This window comes from Lactuca saligna, chromosome 9 (genome assembly GCF_052625555.1).
Source record: "Lactuca saligna cultivar CGN05327 chromosome 9, ASM5262555v1, whole genome shotgun sequence".
NCBI lineage: Eukaryota > Viridiplantae > Streptophyta > Magnoliopsida > Asterales > Asteraceae > Lactuca > Lactuca saligna.
Genome location: NC_136425.1, coordinates 26,848,983 through 26,874,661, shown reverse-complemented (window position 1 = coordinate 26,874,661; position 25,679 = coordinate 26,848,983). Strand labels below are relative to the sequence as shown.

The window sequence follows — 25,679 nt, the reverse complement described above, 5'->3', positions numbered from 1 at the left end:
GGAATTTGAGTTTGAAGTTGATTTGATGAAAGTTGATCAGGAAAAACAACAATGTTAGATAACATATTTGGAGTAACATTTGGAACCTACATAAGGTAAAATTGTTTAATATTTTAGTATTGGAATTGTAGTGAAGATTGAAAGATACCATCGAGTTGTGGACGATAAACCCCTTGAGATGAATCGATAGCAAAAATGTTTCAATTTGGAATGCTTGAACTCGAAACATGGTTTTTTTTTCCTTTTATCGAATTTTGGGGTTTGATTGTTGGGATTCGTTTTTTTGAGAAAAGTAAGAGAAATTGATAGGAGGTGTAAGTTTAAAGAGTAAAATACATGTATATTTATAAATGTTTTTGAGGGTAAAAAAAACAATTTTTTGATATGTAGCCGTTATTAAGTAAAAAAATAAAAATAAAAAAAATAATAATAATTAATTCTTTTACCGTTTTTCTACGGGTGGATTGAAAAAAAGTTTAAATTTTTTATCTTATCGTTTTTCAACAGTTCAAAAGGGACAAAAAAAAAATCAGTAAATAATAGCAAGAGAGACTACAGGAAGCCCTCCCCACACTGGCGTTCCCGCACTCCCGGTGTGGTGTTCCGGTGAGCGGGAAAGGGTCCCCTTCCCCTAGCACTCCGTCGAGTCTAATGTGAGTTGGAACAAAGTTGCTCGTATGCATTTTCATTTTCAAACCCAAAATGTGCCATTTCACAATGAATCTTACTATTTTTATAAATATAGACAATGCAGTTTCTACTGTTGCCAATAATTAATAACAACCAACTTACTGATTTTAAGAATATGCAACTTAAAAACCAAATATCGCTAATAACCACATCAACATACTTCTACGTTCTTCGAGACAAAGGGAAGTCATATTGTAGGATGTGTATGAAAAGCTCTTAATATACCAAATACTTTGAGAAGCATCCATTAACAAATATTGAATTGAGTCCAATGTTCAGGAATCAGGATATGACACCTAGAGATGCATCACCAGTGATAGAACAAGAATCCATCTACATACAGAACTTAATTGAAATATACTATGAGACAAAATCACCTGACCAAAAACCAATTAACATGAACATTAATTTCAAAAAGTACCTGACTATGTTACCAAATGCAAGTAAATATATAAACCTTCAAACTCATCAAAACATAGATCTTAAATAAGGCAGTAGCATCCTTTATCACAACACTACTACTCATACAACTCAACTATGAAGGGGTCGCATACTCTTTCCAATGCTTTTTTCTTCTCCATAAGCACAGAGGCCTCACCATCCTCATTTGCATCAAGCCAAAGTATGGCCTGCTCAATTTCAGCCTCCATTTTCTTCAAGTCTTCACACCTCATCCTAGAAACAACTGATGGATCCCTGATTTTATTTTTCATGCAATAAGCATATCTCTCCAAAGCATTGTATGCATCTACCTTCTTCCTATGCTCTTGGTCTTCAGCTCGGAATCTCTCAGCATCTTTCACCATCTTTTCAATCTCCTCCTTCGACAATTTCCCATCATCATTGATGATTGCAATCTTGTTGCTCTGACCACTTGCTGTTTCTTCAGCCGACACACTCAGTATACCATTGTCATCAATGTCAAAACAAACATTGATACGTGGTACACACCTAGGAGCCATTGGTATTCCAGAAAGCTCAAACTCACCCAATAAACAATTGTCTTTAGACTTCGCCCTCTCACCCTGATATACCTGGACTAAAACACAAGTTTGGTTGTCAGATGTTGTAGAAAAAGTCTTTTCCACCTTCGTAGGCATTGGAGTGTTCCTTGGGATCAAAACAGTCATGATTTCACCAACTGTTTGAATGCCAAGTGAGAGAGAAGTTACATCCACCAGCTGCAAATCACGCACAATTTCATCACCATCACCACTTAACTTAGCTCCAAGAATTGCTGCACCATATGCAATAGCTTCATCTGCATTGATGCTCTTGCATAGCTCCATTCCATTAAAGAATTCCTGCAACATTTCTTGTATCTTAGGGATCCTAGTCGAGCCACCCACAAGAACCACTTCATTTACACTGTTTTTATCCATGTTTGCATCGCTCAAACATGCTTCAACGGTTGTCATGCACTTCTTGAAAAAATCCATATTTATCTCTTCAAATTTTGCTCGGGTTATTAAACTGGAGAAATCATCACCCTCATGCAAGCAATCGATATCAACTGAAGTTTGAGTGGCCGAAGAGAGAATCCTCTTTGCTCTTTCACATGCAACCCTCAATCTCCCTAAAGCCCTAGGGTTCTGACTTATGTCCTTCTTGTGTTTCCTCTTAAACTCCCCGACAAAATGAGTAACCATTGCATTATCAAAATCTTCACCACCTAAACGGCTATCCCCAGCAGTAGCTTTAACCTCAAAAATACCTTCACCGATGTTTACAAGAGAAACATCAAATGTTCCACCACCCAAATCAAAGATAAGCGCATTTGTCTCATCAGTTATACCAGCTTTGTTCTCTAAACCATACGCAATTGCAGCTGCTGTAGGCTCATTGATCATTCGCAAAATTTTCAGGCCAGCTACAGTTCCAGCATCTTTGGTTGCTTGTCGCTGGCAATCGTTAAAATAAGCTGGGACTGTTATCACTGCATTTTTAACAGTGACGCCAAGATAAGCTTCAGATGTCTCCTTCATCTTGGAGAGAACCATTGATGAGATTTCTTCAGCTGAGAATTTTTTCTCTTCGCCTTTGTATGTAACTAAAATCACAGGCTTGTCATTGAGTCCTCCAGTGATCTTGAAAGGATACAAACTCTTGTCAGCCTGAACCATGTCATCACTGAATCTCCTTCCAATAAAACGCTTAGCATCTGAAAAAATAAAGAGATGCGCGATTAAAAAGTTGGTAAAACTTATATTGAATGCATAAAAAGGTAACGAATAAAAAGAATGGTGTATACTCTATAATTTTACAAAGAATCACAATGAGAAGAAAATGAATCAGAGAAGAAGAGGCTAAGAAAAATACAGAAACTTTATCACATGTTCATTATGGACTCACCAAATATGGTATTGACCGGATTCATTGCTATCTGATTCTTCGCGGCATCACCGATAAACCTTTCGGAGTCGGTGAACGCAACACAAGAAGGTGTAGTTCTGTTTCCTTGTTCATTGGGAATAATTTCTACACGGTTGTGTCTCCAAACAGCAACACATGAGTACGTTGTTCCGAGATCGATTCCGACTGTCATCGTCATATCGCTCGGAGTTCAACTCGTATAAAGAGAGCAACTGAAATCTGGAAGGGCTGATTGAATGCCAGAAGTTAAGTCTTTATAATCGACCTTTGTCGTTTCAATTTCCTACGTGAATATAAATCTTTGGAATAAAGATATTTAACGACTTATCCGGAGTTCTGGTAACTTTAAATTTACAAGTAAATCCAATTAATTTACAAGCATGTCCATTTGAAACTCTTTAATAATAATAAATTTCATTATTTTTCTTACGGCGTTTTCGGCAAAATTTCATCATCTAATTTAATTTAAAAAAACAAAAAAAAAAAAACAACAACAATAACAACAAATGTTCTCAAATTAACGAGTCGAAAGGTATGCAAATCCCTATAGCTAAATATATAATCTAGAGAGTAAATTACAAAATTTCTCCTAGGTGACAAATGACTACTAGAGGCAAATGTTAGCGGTCATTTTTGGGTTATTAGCGGCGATTATCGATGCCACTAATTCTCTTTGTATGATAAGTGAGACGTAGATGTTGGATTTAGAGAGGTAATCAATGGAGGGGATGATCTTGATTCTTGAATTTTCACTAGTTCTTGGTTTACTACAGTTATTAGCGACACCACCATAGCGTCGACAACAGTCTTAGAGTTCTGGTGTCGCTACTAATGCTCTCTTTTTTTGTAATGCCTTGTCGTTTGGTCTAATTTGCACATAAGATATTTAACTCATAAAAATTTATATTTACCTGTAAATTATTGCAGACATAATAGTCAACTCTATATTGACCGGTGAAACCAACAAGACTAAATATGAATAAAAATATTATTTGTAGACCCACATTGGGCAACAATAAAATAATGAAAGAATGAAATGCCACTTATGTTGTAGTTGTATGGACTTTCCAACTTTTTCTTATAATTAAAACTCATATTCTTCACTAGAAGAATAGGAAAACCAGCCACTTATGTTGTAGTTGTATGGACTTTCCAACTTTTTCTTATAATTAAAACTCATATTCTTCACTAGAAGAATAGGAAAACCAATTGTTCCGTTCATATAAAACTCATATTTTTTTTAGAATATGTATAATTTTATCTAATCTACTGTTATATTGATTGGTTTGTTATCTCTGGTTTTCCTTTAACTCACTTTTAGGTAGACTGTACTAAGGCGTTCAACACATAATTTGAATATTTTATAATATTTGTAACATAAATTTTTATGGGAAGTTGATTATATAGAAGACGATGAGTTCAAAATAATACTAACGTCGTTCTTTTGTGGCAAATAATTGGTTACAAAGGACTTTAATTCTTAGTTGTATGGAGCTTAATGACGTTTATTCATATTTATCGTTTCAACCAAGAAATTTCCAAATTTTTAATGAAAGGGTAAAGGAGTTGAAATATAAAAAAAAATTGAGACTTTTTCATAAATTGTGCCAATTAATGAGATTTTTTTAGATGTAATCGGGTACAAAATAGTTTGCCAGTAAAAAAGTGTTGATATTAACTTTTTATCGGGTAATCATGATTTTTTTGTTAACAAAATAAAATTTGAGGCTTTTGCTTAAATTTGACCAAAATATTGGTATTTTTCTAGATATTTCCCTTAGAATTACTCTTATCATTCGAACAACTTATGTCAAGTATTGATTTTATTGGGTTTATTTTTGTTGAATTAACTGATATGGAGTAATTTGTTTTTGTTGGTTTAGTTGACTTGGGAAAATGATAAATTCGTTATGTTTAGACTTAAGTTGTGTGGTAATTGTTTGATGTTTAATTGCGTATTTATTTTCAAAATTGCTTAATGAAATTAGGTTAATTGACAATATTTATTATCATTCATAATCATACTCTTTGTCACATGTCACCTATAAAATTATACCAATTTAGGAATCCAAACCTTCTTGGCCCCTTGTGAGATTTGCGATTTAGAGTCAATAACTAGAAAAATCTTGGTATTATCAATCCAAAACATTTTCATAATTGAAGCATTATTCACACTTTTTACCATTTGGAAAACATTAGTCTTTTTATCACAAAGATTGATTTTCACAAATGTACTCTTTTCATGAATGAAAGATTATACTTTTGGAATCAACTCTTTTAGATAATCATTTTCTTCTTCCTTTTGTTTTGACTTATCCATTTTTGGAACAAACTTTTGTTTTGAAACAACTTTCTTTTTGAACAATTTTTTGCTGTGAAAAAAGCGTTCTTTGAAAAAAATTGAGGTTTTGAAACAATTTTCTTTAAAACAACTTCTTGTTTCACAACAAGTTTCTTTGATTTTGCACTCTTGTTGTAGTAGGAGTTAGGACAAAATTGAGCTTTGGTTTTCTCAAATTTTTGTGAATAATTCTTCTAATTAGAAAACCGTGATGAATTGTTATAATTTGAATTTTGCAAATGAGATTTTGAGCATGAACTAGAACAAGCAAATTTTTGTGATTTGTCAAAATTATCAGAAATTGGTAGAGATTCCTTTCGTTTCCAAAAATTATCTCTTAACAAAATTCTTATTATATATAGTTCTCCCAACTTGACCAATTTCTTTCTTATTGCTTTTAACCTTAACATCTTGATCACTCATTTTAGATTTCCTTTTCTGATCACTTCACTAGATTTCTGTTTTTGTTTCATAGTTTAAGCCTCGGAATTTCCTAAACCAACTTGTGAAGTAGACTCAGCATTTAAAGTGTCAAAAATGTATATATCCTTCACTCTCCATGACAGTTTCTCTAAAATACATATTATCTCATCACCATTATCTATTGGAACTAACCAAAAATGATTTTCACAAGAATTAGCATTATCAGTTCTCATGATATGGGTCAAGTCAATAATGTCAGTTTTGTCCAGTTGTTTCATAACAAAAACTTGATTAGGAGTGCATTAGACTTTTGAAAAAACAACTGCCTTTTCAACAAAATTCTCAACTCCTTTTTTTTCAACAACATTTTCAAAAGTAAGAGAATCTTCAAGAATCAAGCTTCTTTTTAGTTATTCTTTATTTAAAACAAAATCAGTGTATTACCTAGTTCCAGGTAGACACTTTTTTGAATCTTTGATTTAATTACTTGGAATTTTAAACCTTAGTCACGACGTGAGCACTTATGTGTCACGACGTAAGCACTTATGTGTCACGACGTGACCACGATGGAAGCAATGCGCTGTTTTTTGGACTCACGACGTGACCACTTATGGGTCACGACGTGAGACTTGTTGTGAGCCAAACCCTAATTTAGGGGATTTTTGCCATATTTAAAGGAAGTGAGCGTTAGGGTTAGCCCACCCTCAACCTCCATCACCTCCTACTACTCCCTTTTGAAACCCTAATCCGCCATAGTTGATATTGAGCTCCATTTTAGGTGTTTTCTAGCAAAGAAGAAGAAAAGAAAGAGAATTTGGTGCACCATCTCAACTTGCAAGCTTCACCATCGTCTTTTCTTATATTCTGGACCCTTGTGAGTATCCAGAGTTCCTTACTTTATGATTCTAATTGCTTAGATTTAGGTTTCCCTGGGGTTTTCTTCATGTTTTGGTTAATAGGAGTGTTATGGTTCCATAAAGTTGCCAACTTTATGGATCCCCATGGTTCTTTTGTGGTTAGAGGTCATGGATTTGAAGTTTTATAGAACCTTGAGCTTTTTCATGAGACCTTGGCCCCATTTTGCACCGTTTTAGACCTAGCTTGTGTTTGAGACATGCATTGACCATGCATGTATAAAAAGCCACGATTTTTATGGTATTTTGAAGTAGATAAGACCTTCTGGAAGTTTTGGTTGCATGGTTGAAGGGATTAAGAGCTTTATACATAATCTTCATGAGACTTTGGAATATCAACAACTTGCGTGTTTTAACTGTTCATGAGCCTTCACAATTGACACCATTATTTTCCATTCAGGATGAAGTCTTTGTAGGATTGCAGCCTTCTTCTCAATCACAGAATTTTCCAACTAGCATTTCATTATCCTGCTCAACAAATCATTATATCTTTCATAGACCTGATCTATACTCTCTCCATCCTTCTGTTTAAATGATCCAAACTCCAAAATAAATGAAGTTTGGACTAACTGACGTTGATCATCATCTCTTGATTATAACTCCTTCAAACATATCCAAATCTCATTCGTAGTTTTGCATGAGCTCATAAGTCTGAACGTATTTGGTGCTAGTGCAAAGCAAATATCTCTCTTTGCGCTCAAATCATTCTCAAGCTTATCCTTCTCTTCAGTAGTCATATAAGTATACTTCTCACGAAGTTGTTCATAATCAGCAAGAGTATAAACATGTTCCTTCATCTTCTTGAACTCGTGTGGATCGACTGTTATTGATTTTCAAATGTAAGAAACGTGCTTCTCAATTCCGGTTATGTAATCTTCAAAATGCAACACCCATACATCATAATCATCTAGAAAGACAATTTAAATTTAGGTGTTTAAACCAATGCTACTTGACAAGTTAAATGAAACAACATGATAATCTTCTTTTGAAAAGATTTCAATGAAAGATTGAACAATGAATAAAATCGATTAGTGAAAACAAAAGTTCAAATCGAAACGAGTTCCTAAGTAATAAATTCCAAATTAAAATGCAAACAGATTGCAATTGTGGAATAGATGTAGAAAATCAAAAACAAGAAATGACAAACTCGACAAACACAAAAATATCTAAAGATTCGAAATCAGCTCAAAGATTTTCTTGCTCTGATACAACTTGTAGGATCGAATGGATTCTAAAGATATGAAATCATATTTGAAAAAAAAAAAGTAAAGATTGCACAAGAGTGTAAATAAGATTATGATTTGATTGGAGTATAAGAATTCGATTACAAGTTTTAAGCGTAAGAACTCGTAAAATACATACCCTAATTTCTAACTAACATCCTTTTATATACGTTAACAACCCAAGGAGTCGGTTACCAAAACATCTAATAAGAAAATGGCATCTAGGTAGTGACAACATGTAAGATAATTAACCATATTCAGTACGAAACCTAGGTACATAAAATTTGAAACTTAAAATACTTTTGAAACTATATATTGAAGACTTAAAGTATTATGATTACAAAAGATTTTACATTATGACTCAAACACATGCAACACATATATACTACGATACCTAACATAAAATTTTTCTCCAAGCGTTGTAGTTGAGACGGTCAACATCAAGAACAAAGGGATGAATTCTTTGATATCAATGATGTTGTAAGGTATTAGATAAGAAATGAGGGGGAAGGCTCATCAATGGTCATTGAAAGCTGAAGAGGAGGTCAACAAAGGTAAAGAAAGGTGCATTTAAGGAAAGGGAAGCTAGGATTTAGGAGGATCACTCTAATACCATATTGAACGATAATAGACTCATGAAATATATCTTCTATTAAGAATCAATATATACAAAATACAAGATGGATAAAGGGATAAACATTATAGGCCCAAAGTGCACATAAATATACATACACCATATAATACTCTATGCATTAGCAATTTGTGTGTGAGATGTAGTATAGGTACATAATAGTTATAATTATAGATAAAATGTAACTAAGTTGTGAGTATTCTTACTTATAACATATCCTTACCAAAAAATTGAGCATATCATAATATAAAACAAACCAACATAAAAATAAATAAAAAAGCATGATCTCCAAATATTACAAAACACCAACACATATTATTATAGATAGTGTATCATGTACACAAGCATGACTTCTCATCATGATGGCTAAGTCAAGCAATTCTTAGGTACCAAGATGAACATATATATTTTATTTCCAGTATAGTACGATCCAACATGCACATAAGTTTCAATGAAAAGAACTATGCGAAGATGGAATTAGAGGCGAGTGGCAAAAGGCTATATTCCATGGAAATGTGTTGCCTTTTGGAAGTTGGGGTATGTTTTGAGTGTAATTGTTGGAGTTTAGGTCAAATATCTCTGGAGACATTACATCATCATCGATAAACACAACCCTAGCCCTCTTTATAGGTGGAGATTCTGGGCTAGACCTAATCATATGGCATGTGCCAACTTCAGAATCAGAATCAAAATCCTTGATGATGGATTCAGACTCATCACAAAGGGAAGGAAGAGATATAATTGATATTGGTTTTCTATATTTGGAAATGGTTTGCCTTGTTTTGTATTCTTGTGCAATTCTCTCTAAAAATCTTGATTGTGCTTCAATTTTCACCTTCAGACTCTTTTGAACCTATACACAAAAAACAAAAGAACAATGAAATATTACTTACAGGGCATTCCAAACATATTAGGGATCTACGCCAAAAACACAAATGAACACCTAAAATTATCAAAATTTACAAGAACATTCAGTTTTAGTTTATATTTTAGAAAAAAAGAAATAACTGAAATTCACATATAAAAAATAGATTGATATATAAACGAATCATAGGGAATTTAAATAAAATATTGAAAAGAATAAGACATTGTTTGGATGAACTCGAGTCACTAATCTGAAAATCAAAATTCTAATAAACTAAACTACACTAAATTTCTAGTTTCTTGAAATATATATTTTTTTAACAAAAAGAATATTTATTGAACAACAAGTTAGCACATAGTTTCTTGAAATATATTTTTATATACATGAAAACAAATAGGTGAATTTTGGGGAAAATTTGTAACTATAAGGGCTTAAAGACTAGTGGTTTAGCTTAAAAAGGTCTAGCCAATAAGTTACAACCAAATTTCCTAGAAAAATGTGGCTTTTTTAGCTATGTGTAATCACACACTCTCATATTCTTTAGGACCGTATTTCTCAACAAACTTTCATAGTCTATAATAGAATTTCTTGTCATATATTTCAAATCCATTGGATATCAAAATTGTTAGATTGATACAAATCATGAAAAAGTTATTAGTAACCTAGTACCAAGGACCCCTAAAAGGGTTTGTAATCCTATAATATTTCTCTAAATGAATGGCAACAAGGGATTTGAATGTAAAACCTCTAACAAACTTACCTCAAGTTGATCGTCCAAGCGTCTTTGGACTTCTATTTGCATTTCTAATGCTTCGTTTAGCTGGAGGCCCCTAAAACATGAAGAATATGCTTGTTAGATATATAGAACTTTGTAAATTTGTATTTGTATTTTTTTCATGCTGATCAATTTCGCAAGGCATATCACCCCTTAACGACAGTACGATAAATGCACATGCATGAACTATTTTTGTAATCCTATATCTCATAGTCAACAAATATAATAATAATATCAATAACTGATATTAAATATGTAACAAACAAAAGCAACTTCCAATTGAAAAGGGTAATTTACATGTGCTAATGAATTAAAAAAGAATGGAAGGCATTAATTAGTTGGGGTGTACTGTCAAGAACGAAGCCATCAAGAGAGGTATCAGATTCAGTTGGTGGAAAAGTCTCGAAATTTATATTTACGAACTTCCTGAAGACAAAGTTAGGGAATAATTATAAATATTGTTCAACAATCATGGTAACATTGCATATGCCTTTATCTCTAGCAAGAGAAACCAGGTAGGAAAAAGTTTTGTTTTGTTAGATTTCTCGATGTTGCACATGTTGGGAGGCTTGAAAGTCAACTAAACAACATTTAGATGTGACACTTTCACCTTTAGGTTAACCTTACAGAGGATGAGAAAGGTGAATGCTTATAATTCGCAGAAAGGGAATATGTCAAATAAGGATGAAGTTGCACACTTAATATTACATAGTACGATGGCTAGAGCAGATATTAGAAGGAAGGTTAACATATCTTATGGTGAGGCTATTTTCAGACATGAGTGTCAAATAGGGGGATGAAAAACTTCAGGGAATGAAAAATAATGAATTAGAGGTTGATGATCATCTCCCATGCATCATCCTTAATAAATCTAATTATATAAAAAAATCCATGGAGAAATTGTTGATTAAGGAAATAAGGAACTATTTCATGCGTAATAATATTTAGTCTTTTGTCATGGCAAAAGGACTAAAGTATACGGAGCTAAGCTATATTGGAGGGCTTACAGAGCATCCTGAATTCGAGGAGAAAGTGATGGTGAAGGCATTTTTTTCTAGGGTGAAACCTCTATGAGTTTGGTAAATTGTATTGATGTGAAACTGGACTTGCTTTCAATATTAGGGTAGCATCTTTTTCAATAATCGACATGTCGTCAAAAGGGTGGAATTTGGAGACATTTTATAAAGTGGAAAGAATTTAAGGGAAGTTATTGCTCCACCATGTTGCTCCAGGGATAGGAGAAATCATGACATGGAGAAAGTTGGTATATTCAATTATGGACTTAACTGATTAGAAGGATGTCGGGTTTAATTCCGACTTTAGCCAAGAATGGTGACCACTTCTTTGGGAAATAAATGGGTAAGTGTGCATGTTTTATCTTTTGATTAATATGACTAGGCAAAAGAATAAGGCCTAAATAGGTGCCAAATGCCAACTTTCCAGAGCACGTAGAGTGATATTTCCAACTTTGTTTCCTACTTTTTAGCTTAGTAGATAGGTAGCTAGAAAGTACTATTTAAGAATTGTTTATTCTTTTGTTTTCATGGTTCACCAACTAGCTTTTATCTTCCATTATATTGTATATATGTTTTCTTTAAGGGAATAAGAACAGAAAAGTTTCCCATCTGCTTTCTTCTTTTCCTTTTTCTCTTTGCGTATGTTTGATCATGAGCATGTTCCTGTTGGATAAGGTGTCTAAGTCCATAACTATATTTGAGATGTACTTGACCTGACCCAGCATGATCCATTTGGGTTGCACTTCACCCGAACTATTTATGGATAATCTTTTGAGAATAGTATGTTTATGATTTATTAATATATTATAAGTTCTAATATATATATATGAAATCATATTATTTAATTAGTATTGATCTAGAATTAATTTGGTGATAAAAAAGGTGACTAATTAAATGTGGGCTCTTGTATTTATATAGTGTGGGCTATTGCTTAATTAGAATGGGTTGGGCTTACATGGAAAGTCCATAGATAGTCCATGGAGCTTTAACTCATGGATCTCATGGAAATGAAAGGTCATGGGTATTAGGGTTTACATGAATGTAACCCTAATCCACCACACTATATAAAGGGGTCCTTGGCACTTGAAATGGCACTAATGTGTGTGAGAACTAAGGTGTGGCCGATTTCTAGAAGTATGTTACTATTTTCTCAAGTTTCCAACGTTTGTGGTGATTTGTGACTTCCATTTGATGCATCCACATTATTGGTGCTAGGCTCTCAAACTCCAAGCAATCAACCACTACTAAAAGGTATGTAATTCTACTAGTGTTTTATGATTCAAGTACCCCATAACATGCTAGTTAGGAAGTAAACCTTGGAAAATTATTATTTGCATGTATCTTAGAGAAAACATAGATCCAAGGTTTCTAGCGTTCCATGTACACCATAGAAGTGTTAGAATGCTAAATTGTTGAAAAACTCAAGATTTCTACATTCTGCTGAGTGAACTCGCCGAGTCCATGGGGGGGCTCGACGAGTCCATGTGTTAATTCATCCTACTTGTCGAGTAGGCTCTTGCACTCGACGAGTAGGAGGCCCTGGATGCAGATTTTTGAGTTTTGTTGCTGTAAACATTACCCTAAATTGTTTTGGTCTTATAAAACTTGTTTTAGATGGTGTAATGGTTATGCTAATCCATTTACAATGGCTATTATCAAATTTTCAAGTTTTGTATGGTTTATTTATGATTCTTGAAATTGTTGATATGAATGTTCATACACATATGAGTTTAGAAGATCATAGAAATTATTTGCAAATAGTTTGTTAGTTTCATTCTTGATCTTGATGTGTTTTAATGGAGTTCATAATTTGTCCTCAAATTATGGATTACCAAAAGTCACTCTTTTAAAGCTCATTAATAAACACATAGGTTACATGAAAATGAAGAGTCTTCATTTTAATAAATCATTAACTCATAAGTTATGAAATTGAAAAGTTCTGAAAGTTACAAAACTTGCCCTCGAGTTTTGGAACATGTAAAGTCTCACATTTTTTTAGAAAACTTTAGTTCCAACCCCTAGAATTTTAAGAGTTAAAATTCAACCCTTATATTTTATAATATTATAAGATAATATATATATATATATATATATATATATATATATATATATATATATATATATATATATATATATATATATATATATATAATAACAAGTCGTTTTACCATTAGTAGGTCGCATTCACGAAGCCGGTCTATAAGGGCGTATAAGGTTGTTGCCTATAAAATGGCAGCTTAATGGGTGTCCACTCTCACCCACCGCTTCCTTGACTGGTGGATGGTCATTAGCCGAACGAGTAGGACAATGACTTTAATCCTCATTAAAAGTATGATGAATGTAAAGTAACAAAATGTTTTTATAAATTCCCAATCTTAGTTACTTTAGGAAAATGTGAATAACGTGCTAACTAATGAAATTACACTTTGCACTTTGCTTAAGTCGTTAGTGGAGCGTGTATGGTTAACCGACACATTAACCTGGACTTAACAAGGTAGGCAAAGGGTGGCTTAAGTTTTATCATAAATCGCTGGAGCGTGTGTGGTTAACCGACACATCAGTTAGGTGATAAACATTAAGAGTACCAAGTAATTTGCATGTTTACTTCACACCTTGTCTTGTGATCCTCGGCATCCCAGTCACAAAACTTGAAGGGCACACTCGAGATTGAAACATGGCATTGAAAAGTTCAATGAATCTCAAAAAATCTAGGAGTTTCAACACCAATTAAAAACTATTAATACATTTTGTTTTTCATGGTGGAAATTGATGAATCATCATTCACCTACCTTCAAATATTTTATAGCTTGGATTAAGACATCCCTCTTCTAAGATATAAAATATTGTGTTGGGTCCTAGCCTTAATATTACATTTGGGTGTCTTATTAAGGACTATCTTTATATCTAATCTAAACTTGTCATTATTTCTTTTCAGATGTCTTCCAACAATGTTGTTTTTGGCTAAAACCCTACCGGCTCCTTCTCTCTCATGAACCTTTGTGGGAGAGTCATCTTCGATGGCTCTAACTTTATGTATTTGATTCGGAACATCATGATGGTCACTCGTTACGAGGACAAGGAATATGTCATCGACAAGGAGCTTAAGGAACTTGATGAGTCGTCTACTACTCCTGAGGAAATCGCTGAATACCGGACTCATGAGAGAAATGCCACCAAAGTGACATGTATCATGTTGGCCACGATGACAGTTGAGCTCCAAAAGTCCTATGAGGACTATTACCCTTTTGAGATGCACTAGGAGTTGATGGACCGCTATTATCAAAGTGCTCGTCAAGAGAGGTATGACATCATCTCCTCCATGATAACAACCCGGATGAAGGATGGTGAACCCATCACGGGCCACATGCAGAAAATGCAAAGGTATGTGGACCGTTTGCTGAAATTGAATGTAAACTTCCCCGAGGAGTTGGCAATTGACATCATTTTGCACTCCTTACATTCTTGTTATGCTAAATTTCGAATAAACTACCACATGAACAAGGAGGAAGTTACACTCAGCAAGCTTCAAGGACTTTTGAAGACCACGGAAAATGGTCTTAAAGGTAAGTCGGTTGTTACTACTCCTACTCCTACCGCAGCCCCTGTCTTGGCAATCGTGCAAGGTAAAGGAAGAAGAGGAAGAGCCCTTCGAAGGGTACCAAGGGAAAGTCCCTTGATGGCTCCTCTTCGATTGGAACCAAAAGAGGTTATGTCACTCCTTCTGCCAACCCTCAGGATGGTGGTAAAAGGATTGGTTGGGTGGTTTGGAAAAAGGTCCTAAGCTGGAAGGAGTTTGTAGTGTAGACATTAGGAGTCTTAGACCTTAACCCCTCCCTTTTACTCAAATGGTGATGGAGGTTTAAAGTGGGTCCTAGAGGTCTTTGGAAGGATGTGATTTTGGTGGTTCGGGGATCACTTGGTTGGCTTCTTGAAAGAATTGCACATTGGGGAGAACTGCATGCATCGAGACTGTGTTAGAAACTATTAACAGTGATCACTTGATCAGCATAATGGGACGACTTCTTGTATGCTCAAAACTCTTATGACGACTTACTTGTCGATTCTTTGGCGATGCAGAAATCAAGTTTTGTTTGATAGCAAGGCGATTTTTGTCAATTCTATGGTTACTGAAATTAAAGCTTATGCATTCACTTGAATTAAATGTAGAATCAAAGTTGCGATAGCCATGTTTGGGAGAATTAGTGTATGGACCCTATGTTGGATCTCTTGCAATTTTACCCTGACATATCGTTAATGCTCTTAGTATATCGTCTTGTTGTTAAAAAACATACTTAGCAAGCATACACAAGTTATAAAATCTTGATCCACTGAAGTTGTCACTTGAAGGACTCCCGATCGAGCGTACATTCATGCATACAAGCATGTACCTACATGTATGTCCGCTTATGCATACGCACATACATACATATATGCATATATACACGTATATACATAAATACATACACAACTATAAATCTGTTGATCGACTGACTGACCATTTGGCTATGTCGCTACAAGTCTATTTTCTAGTGTATATATATATATATATATATATATATATATATATATATATATATATATATATATATATATATTAGTTTATAACTTGTAGGAATCACAGTTACAAAATTAATTAAACTTTAATAGTAAAATCTCAAAATTATTAATCACTTATTTTAAATAGATTATTAATTAACAGATTTTTTTAGTTATATAAAATTATAATTATTGGTTTAAATAAATATGTAAAATTGTATCACTTTATAATTTGTATTAATTTTATTTTAACTTTTATTCTAATGTTATTAATTTAATGTAATTAGAATGGAAAATTTAAAATTTGAAATGGAGAATCAATAGGTTGACAAGTGGTATTCATTAATTAGGAGATATAATAAGGTAACATATGACAAAAACAAATAAAATATGCATTAATTATGATGACTAATATGATAATATATGTCAAAATGAGAATAAAACTATTATTTTATTAGAATATATATATATATATATATATATATATATATATATATATATAGGAGTAAGATCAAATAAGTACTTTTTATGCATTTTAATGATTTTTAGGGTTTTTTAATTTTCCATAGAACCTCTATATATATATATATATATATATATATATATATATATATATATATATATATATGGGAAAAGTGAATATACCCTTAACGTATATAAGTTTAAGTACCCAAACTCACAATACTACGTCGTTTTGTATTATATATATACATTGTAATTGTCTAATGTTCTTATAATTCAACTTTTAACTTGATTTCATTCAAAAAAATTTATAAATTTCACATTTATTTTCCTCTTACATAATTTTCATTTTCAACTATAATATATATAGCTTAGTTGATGTTCGTCAAAAAGATTTGATGTAAGAGGAAGATAATAATGGAAATTTGAAAATCTTGAAAGTAAATCAAGTTAACGATTAAAGTTGAAGAACATTATAATAAATATATCAAACAAAATGATGTATTATGGTGATTTTGGATACCTAAACTTATATAGCCTTAAGGGTATATTCACTTTTTCATATATATATATATATATATATATATATATATATATATATATATATATATATATATATATATATATATATATATATATATATATATATATATATATATATATATAGGTTCAGGTTCATTTGAGACCATTTTAATTTTGTGAGACCGTGAGACCAAATCTAAAAATAATTTTAAAATGCAAAATAAATGGAAAAATCCAAAAATTCTTTTTTTAAATATTATTTTCGGAACTTGAATTAACTAAAAAAATATAAAAAAAATATAAACAAAAATAAAAAAAATAAAAAAATTCCGTTTTTTTTTTTGTAAAATACGTGAAATATTCTAAGTAGAATGTTACACTGATATATTCTAAAAAATAATTTTAAAATGCAAAATAAATGAAAAAATATAAAAATTCTTTTTTTAAATATTATTTTCGGAACTTGAATTAACTAAAAAAAATAAAAAAAAATCTTTTTTTTTTAAAATACGTGAAATATTCTAAATAGAATATTACACTGTACATATTCTAAAAATAACTTTAAAATGCAAAATAAATGGAAAAATCAAAAAATTCTTTTTTTAAATATTATTTTCGGAACATGAATTAAATAAAAATAAATAAAAAAATGTGTCTCACGGTCTCACAAAATATAGGTGGTCTCAAATGAACCTAACTATATATATATATATATATATATATATATATATATATATATATATATATATATATATATATATATATATATATATATATATATAGAGAGAGAGAGAGAGAGAGAGAGAGGATAACTCACGATGTTTTGCTGAAGTTCGGAAAAATTTCTGATATGTTTCTACCCTCAAATTTATCTCCTGCATATTATTGTGTATAGAATATAAGTAACCGAGGAGGTGTGTATATGAACATGCAAATTCATTTCATCCTGTAGGTTTTTGTATACATCGAGTTTATTCCCAACCAAAATGATTATTATTTTTAGAGACGATAGAAGAAAATGGTGATGGTTTTATCATAGTTCCGTTGTTAAAGTAAATCCTCTATAAAAATAACAAAAGGGACATAGCATTTTTTGGAACTCTTTGACTTTCTGTCTTGATTTTTATTCAAAAAGGAGTTGTTCTCAGTTCTAGTTCTTGTATCATAATTATGTTTTTTTTCTCATAATCACGGCCAGTCATTTGATCAGTTGTAGCATCAACTTTTTGTCGTTTGGTTTAGTTTGATGGCTGGAGTGGTTTCACCAATTAAACTTGCCTTTGGATGATTCAGGGATGAATTTAGACATCCTGTACTTCTGCAAGACAAATAAAGATTGTATTAACCTTTTGTTCACTTATTTTATTGTAATATAATCTAAAGTTCTTAAGTGATAATCTCACACGCGGATTAATGTTTGTTTAAATATGCATCAATGAACGTATAGAGAGCGAGAAAGATAGAGGTAGAGAAACACAAAATAGATAGAGATAATTTACTTGTAAATGACTTTTGACATGGTAGATTGTAAGTCCTGTTACTCCCATTGTCTTCAGTATACCCTTTGGTGTTGCCCCTACAAAATAGTATATGATCAAACAATATCACTACAAGATTCTACCGAAAACCATTTAGCAACAACTAGAGATCCCTTCGCATGCAAACATTATTTATACTTCCTAGAGTTCTCAATACTTACTATCAGGGCCTCCAAGCTGATTGACTGCCTTTTCGAACAGATCATGAAGTTCTTGAGTCCATTTCAATCGTTCCTTCCCCGCACCATCAGAGCGATTTGTACCCATCTCTTCCGATAATACGTTTCCCCTTGGAGCTAACCCGTTTCGGGGATTGCACAAAAGGAAAAGACAACTTCAGGATAGTTTAATAAAAGGACGAAGCGAAGACAGATACACTACAAGATCGAGATGTTTCCAAGAAAACAATAAAAGTCAACTGGCGATGTGTGCTAAGGAAAAAAATTAAGAAATTAGGAGCCTAGGAGGGGAGATCTATATAACGTTTGCGTGAGTTGCGGCATATACTATGAGTTTCGGCATATACTATGTGTTCATTTTGAGTTGCAAAATTAGATTATAATGGTATTTTTGGTTTGGTTACAACTGAACAATCGCTTTTTTTAAATGAATTATGATCAAAAAAACATCTAAAAAATAAAGTAAACCGAATTGTTATAAAACAAATATGTAAAATCGAAGTAAAAATTAAATTATAAAAGCGAATTGTGAAAAAAAATGTATAAACCAAAATAAAAAATGAGATTATTATAAAGGTTGTGGAAAAAAAACATATAAAAATAAAGTTATGAAAACAAATTGTGAAATATATATATATATATATATATATATATATATATATATATATATATATATATATATATATATATATATATATATGTGTGTGTGTGTGTGTGTATGTGTTTGTGTGTGTGTAAAAATGAAGCAAACAAGTAAGGTGTGACTCTCAGGGTTTCTAATCCAACACTATCAGGTATATTGAAAAAAAATACTCCCCCAAGTAATCGAAATTTAAGTATCATGATGGGTAACAATTGTAGAGTCGTCCTAAAAAATAGCTAAAAAATATCCAATGCTCTTAGATAGGCTAACTTTCTTTCTTTTTGTCACTTTTATGATGAACATGAGAATATTTGAAGTTGGAGTTTTTATGATTGTGTGTAGTTACTTTTATCTTACACATAGATATGAAGTATTTAATATAAGTTATGTGTTATGTGTGTATATTATCTGTGTACTTAATATTTATGCTGGATGAACAAAAATATACATGTTTTAATTGTTTTAAACTATATATGTATTTTATACGTATAATTATGATGGGTAAGACAGGTAAATGAAAGATTAGTTGGATGATGAAAAAAAGGTGATAAAGATCATAAGATGACGATGAGAGGTGAAAAATGAGAGGAGCCTTTACCCAAGCATTGGCCCTATCATCTAGTAGAGTATGAATGAGAACCACGGACTATTCTAGACAGTTCGGTGGAACACTAGCAGGCTCGCAACATGTAGGTGTTGTGAACGAGACGTTCACCCGGTGTAGTCTAAAAACTTATTGACATTTATTACGGGTGGACTCCCGAAAATAATATTATCAATAAATGAGATAACCTAATACGGGTTTGATTTGATTCAGGTATTAATCAGTATGGGTCGGTTATTACTTGAATAACCCGAATAACATTCACAATACGACTAACAACCTAATATAACTGAAAAGAACCAAATAAACTGTATTATGATTCCATAACCCGAATAATATTTAAAATATAATTATAAACACTGTATTTTTATTATTTTTGTAGCTTATGATCCCATAACAAAACTTTTAAATAAACAAATTTGTTGATTAAAATTTTAATATAAACACGAATTAACTATTCTTGAGATATAATAATGTAAAATCCAAACACCAAAATTTTGAGATGTAGTTATGAAACAATATATTAAACACTAAACATTAAACCCAAAAAAATCTATATATATATATATATACACACACACACACACACACACACATAAGTTAAAAATTAACCATTCAACGCCCAAACTAAAATATGAATCTTAAGTTTTTAACCATATCCAAAATAACATTTACTAAACACGAATTAACTATTTAGGAATATTGATTGGTTGTGGAAAGGGAAAACATCCCTACACTATATAACATTGAAAGAATAGCATTTATGTAGTCGAATTCTAAATATACAAAGGAAGGATCGACACTTAAGAAGGATTTCGCGAATGGTAATGCTTGAGCAGGGAAGTCGATGTCGGCAGTAGGGGTTTTTTTTCTGTTGTGAAACCTTGACTCGATCACAGAAGGAGGAACAAGGAGCAATCGATTGAATTTTAGTGGAGCTAGGTAAATTAGGATTAAAAATAAATTACTTTTCAATTTTGGGTCGAATAGTTAGAACCGAATAAGCATTTATTTGGGTAACCCAGACAAAAAAACCCAATAACCGAATAAGCCTAACATAGATACCCAAAACCCGAACCAAATTGTTTATTCGAGCCTAATTTGGTTTGGTTCGGGTTTTCGGTCCAAACGTCCACCCCTATTTACATTGTGCATAGGTCAATTCATCAAAATAAGTACATCCAAAAAAACTTAGCACTAAACAAACACCGTAACAACAAAAGAAGCTACATAAGCTCACTGAACCCTAATTCTATAACAGGAAACAATAAATAAAATTCAGCTTGATGCTAGAGAAACTTCAATTTCTAAACTTTATCATCTAAAGCTTTGATCGAGAACTTCTTGTTGCTCATGCTCTTAAGTAGACAACGTATGATAGCCTTAGCATGCTTACACATTAGCGGGTTAAATCATTCAATGAAACCTCATTTTTAAAAGAAAATAAATAGTGTTACATGAGAAATTATTTAGATTGAATAATTGACTTATGTGTAAAGGGCATAAGTAGAAGCATCGTCTTGGATTTAATGAAGTCCAAGAGGTGCAAACACGACATGATTAGTACAGAATAGGGATGAAAGTGGGTCCATGTCACACCCCCGAACCAAACGGCGGAAACGTTCGGGGGCTTAAGCGGCTTCATTCGCGTAGTATCACCACAGTGTATATAATTAAAACAAAACATTATCATCATCACACATGTAGTATTACAACTGTCATTGTTTACATTAAGTATTGTATTTCAATATTACATGTCAAAATATCCAAAGTAAGGTGATGGCAAAACGAAACAAAATATCCAAGTATTTTTGATGACCAACCTGCTCAACAATTTTCTGATAATACAAGTTAATTTAAAAAGGTCAACATATATATTGTTGGTGAGTTCATAAGCATATTTGAGTAAAATGTTTTGTATTACTTTCTAACTGCCAGAAAATCTGATATTTTCCGAAAAACGATTTGAAATGTTTGTGTCCGTTCTTGTATTAATGCATGTGTGTTAATATTTATAAGAATATAAAATGAATAATCCCAGACAACCCGATGTTGTCTGTTTATGAAAAACGTTGTGATCTCAACACCTGAGATTGAGTACCAGTGCGCGTATGTTACCGTGTTATGCACAAAAAAATTGTTTCCTGTAAAATTTATAATGGTGTTAATTCCTCTTAGTGAGTCGTTATAACCATACTTGATAATGACAATTTCGCCTATCATGACGTGTTTCAGACACCGACTTGTTTAAGGTAAGGTTTGTCACCCTAGACTGGCCTAGTCTAACTGTAGCGAACAGTTCAGGTGTGCGGTGTCACCCACGTATAGATCTATACACAAACTCTCGCTCTCTCTCTCTCTCTCCGGATGACTCTTGTTATAACTATAGGCTATGTTTGTACACTCAATTGGTGTCAAACGAAGTGTCCCACTAGATCCTTAATCGAATTTACGCGAATAAACATGTAAGGTATATTACAAGCCCAATAAACATGAAATTAGACAACTAAGGCTCACTAAACATGTAAATTATATTCCAGACCCAATAAACATATAAGGTATATCCAGGCCCAATAAACATGGAAGATGACCACTGAGGCCCACTAAGCATGTAAATTATATTACAGGCCCAATAAGCATATAAGGTATATTTTAGGCCCAATAAACATGGAAGATGACAACTAAGGCCCACTAAACATGTAAATTATATTCCAGTCCCAATAAGCATGTAAATGACGTATCTGCTCTGTTGTTGTTACGTTGGTTGTTAAGTTTAGCTGTTTATCAAATTGACATAAAAGTCCCACTTTTTGTAAAAGACATTTTTGATCCTTAAAACCGAAAATTTACAATTAAGGCACACTTTTAATAAAAATGACATTTTTGATCCTTTAAAACTATAAGTTTACATTTAAGGGTTTGATTCACGTGTAATAACATTTTTAACCCCACTTTTGTCAAAATAGCACTTTTTGCCTCAATTTTATGAAAATTGACATTTTCGACCCAATTATGAATAATTTACCTTTTTGACCCAAGATTTAATAAAATTACATTTTCAACCCTTTTTAGCCGAAAATTTTCATTTTTGGCTCAACTTTGTTCAAGATGAAATTTAAGTCCGCAAAAGCCCAAAAGTTTAAGGATTTAGCCCAAAAACTGTGAAGACCCAAAATGAGGCCCATTTGTGAAAGTTTACACTTTTAGCCCTTAAAAAATCATAAATGTCATAAGATCCATAGATATTCTAATAAATATTTCCAAATCTGTGAGTTATGCATAATAACTTCCCTTTTTGTTTGTTTTGTCATTTTTGGTCCCCTTATGTGATTTTCTTAGTTTTAAACAACCTTGTGATGTTTTAAAACCTTTTCTTTACATATTATTTGGTATCAAGAGTTATGTCCACAAATATCATCATATTTATGTATATTTTCGAGTTCATGAAGTTTATGGCACATAATCATACTTATATTAGGAAAAACACACAAAATCATGCATATACACATAGATCTACACAAAACAACTTTTATTCTCCCCTAAAACATAGTAAAATTGAAAAATAGGGAGTATAAACTCACATTGGTTGATGATTTCAACTTTTGATGAAGAATGAGAAGCATCTCGGCCCTAGTAAGCTTCTTGAGTGGAGTTTTCGAATTTAAGATGGATCTAAGGGCATGGATCACGAAATGATGTGTTAATGAATGAAGGGTTTGTCATATGATGAAGTTAAACACTAGGATATAAGGTATCTTACCAAAATGATGAACATTGATTATGTATTCTTGAGCATACACACAAGTACACACAATTTTTAGGAGATGATGATGAGAAGATTTAGATGGCTTTGAGAGGAGTGTTGTAGTGTTGGAGGTTTGAATGGAGAGTGGTGAGGGAAGAGACACTTAGCCGAGAATAAGAGGGGAGAAGAAAAAGAGAAGAGAGAGAAGAAAAGACGTGCATGGGTGTATGAGATTGGCCTAGATAATTGTGGTGTAATGCATGGATACACATTAAACAAACATGAGGTGTCAAGTTGTTGTATCCATGGACTTTTCTTTATATCTATCCATCTATATATATATATATATATATATATATATATATATATATATATATATAGGGTGAGAATGAGAGGAAAGAGTGTTTTGGGCTTATATTGAACATTCTTGAAATTATAGGCCCAATATGAAGGTTTCCGGCCCATTAGGCCCTTCTTAAGGGTTTACGGCCCAAAGGTGATCAAGAGATGGGGTTCACGGCCCAAAAATGTTCAAGAGAGTTGTTTTCAGCCCATAAAGGCTCATGAGAATAAAGTGGATCATTTGAGGTCTACTAAGGCCCATAAAAGTGAAATGAGATATTTTTAGGCCCAACATGATCCAAAAGGTTATAGTTTCATGAAAGTGGTCCAATTAGAGCCCAAATAACCAAGTTGTGAGTTTATTGACCCATTAGGCCCAATAAATGATTTCTAGCCCAATTAGGTTTTGAATTTGGAAATTAGGGTTTCAAATCCACAGTTGAGTCTATGAGATGTATTGGATTAGGTTTTGAACGTCACGAGTGAATTTTGGTCCAAATTGTTGTTTTTGGAATAATCATTTGCACAAAGCTTCATCTTTGGTTACAAGTTACACCGGAGTTGATTATATGAATACAAAATTTCCTAGCCAAAAATGCTAGTTGTGACAGTCCAAACTCAGATCAGAGGGATCCGGACCCGGAAAACCCAGAACCAATTAACGAGATTTTGTAGAACCAGAAACCGGACCGGTATATATGAACCGGTTTCGGTTCGATTTCGGGTATGGTACCACGTAAAATGGATCTAGAACCGGAAAACCTGGAAACATCAAAGTGGGTAGATTGTAACCAGATAAAGTGAGTTTAGAATCAGAAAACCCGGAAAAACCAGAAATTTTTGGTGATTACTTACTACTTAGTGGGTTGAACTTTGAAAATTTTCATATTGATATCCCGAGTTTGGTGGACTATAACCCATTGAATATGAAACCAAAATTGACAAAACTATAGTCTAAACTCATATACAAAATCTATACTACACTCGGGAAAAAAACTGCATGTCAATCTGATTTTAAATGAATGAGATATGCATGCGTTAACATTTTTATAGAATACAAAGTATAAAAACAAATAGCTGAAAAGTTGAAATTTTTCAATTTTGATATCCCGATTTCGAGTGACTGTAAATCATTGAATATTAAACCTAAAATGCCAAATTTATAGTCTAAACTCATATACAAACTTTAAACTACAAGTTGGAAAAAAAAAAAAAAAAAAAAAAAAAAAAAAAAAAAAACATATGTTAATCCAACTTCAAACGAATTAGACATATATGTTTTAAAACATTAACACAATAGAAAAAACTGAAAAACTAAAAACTTTCAGTTTTGGTATCTCGACTTTGAGGAACTATAAGTCAATGAATATAAAACTAAAAGTGGCATATTTATAGTCCAAAATCATATACAAACTCTAAACTACATGCTAGAAAAACATCATATCAATCGGAGTTGAAACGAATGAGATATGCATATTTTAAACGTTTCACAAAAACCGGTTCCGGCCCTCAAAGTGGTTCCGATTCCTAACACCAGTTCCGGTATTTAGACCCGGTTTACCCGGACCCGATTGACCCAAACCCGGATTACCCGGAACCCAGATAAAGCCAATTTTTACACCCGGAACCGGAACCGATTCTATATATTCCAGTTCTAACGATTTCGGTTCCGGTCGATTCCGGTTCCGATCCGGTTTTCCGGTTCTAAATCTCATCCCTAATTCACAAGCCTAACACCATGGTGAGGATTTGAAGTGAGTGTGATGTTAAATAGAAAGGTTTCATTGCAATTTTGGTCCTTTAAGATGAAAAGACAATTGCCCTCATGTGTAGGGCATGGTGGGGAGAAAATTGATG

At 32.5% G+C, this 25,679-nt stretch overlaps 2 protein-coding genes across 2 annotated transcripts; both read right to left on the bottom strand.

The window, feature by feature from the left end:
• Nucleotides 1–1,162: 1,162 nt before the first annotated feature.
• LOC145016124 (heat shock 70 kDa protein 1-like) lies at nucleotides 1,163–3,241 on the bottom strand. Its single transcript, XM_078974536.1, has 2 exons — nucleotides 3,043–3,241; nucleotides 1,163–2,851 (listed from the first exon to the last, which is right to left on the bottom strand). Exons 1-2 carry the CDS (start codon nucleotides 3,239–3,241, stop codon nucleotides 1,209–1,211), a joined length of 1,842 nt encoding a protein of 613 aa, XP_078830662.1. The 3' UTR covers nucleotides 1,163–1,208.
• Nucleotides 3,242–8,990: 5,749 nt separating this feature from the next.
• Nucleotides 8,991–18,615, bottom strand: LOC145018526 (protein PHOSPHATE STARVATION RESPONSE 3-like). Its single transcript, XM_078976401.1, has 6 exons — nucleotides 18,471–18,615; nucleotides 18,271–18,347; nucleotides 18,050–18,089; nucleotides 17,589–17,646; nucleotides 10,221–10,290; nucleotides 8,991–9,448 (listed from the first exon to the last, which is right to left on the bottom strand). Exons 1-6 carry the CDS (start codon nucleotides 18,574–18,576, stop codon nucleotides 9,044–9,046), a joined length of 756 nt encoding a protein of 251 aa, XP_078832527.1. The 5' UTR covers nucleotides 18,577–18,615; the 3' UTR covers nucleotides 8,991–9,043.
• Nucleotides 18,616–25,679: the final 7,064 nt, after the last annotated feature.

Excerpts from the sequence above, each read along its gene's own strand:
- LOC145016124 (XM_078974536.1), bottom strand. The coding sequence starts at position 3,241 with ATGACGATGACAGTCGGAATCGATCTCGGAACAACGTACTCATGTGTT. Across the intron at positions 2,852-3,042 it reads TCCGGTCAATACCATATTTG|ATGCTAAGCGTTTTATTGGA; the intron begins GTGAGTCCATAA and ends TTATTTTTTCAG.
- LOC145018526 (XM_078976401.1), bottom strand. The coding sequence starts at position 18,576 with ATGGGTACAAATCGCTCTGATGGTGCGGGGAAGGAACGATTGAAATGG. Across the intron at positions 18,090-18,270 it reads ATGTCAAAAGTCATTTACAA|AAGTACAGGATGTCTAAATT; the intron begins GTAAATTATCTC and ends TTTGTCTTGCAG. Across the intron at positions 17,647-18,049 it reads CATCCCTGAATCATCCAAAG|GAGATAAATTTGAGGGTAGA; the intron begins GCAAGTTTAATT and ends AATAATATGCAG.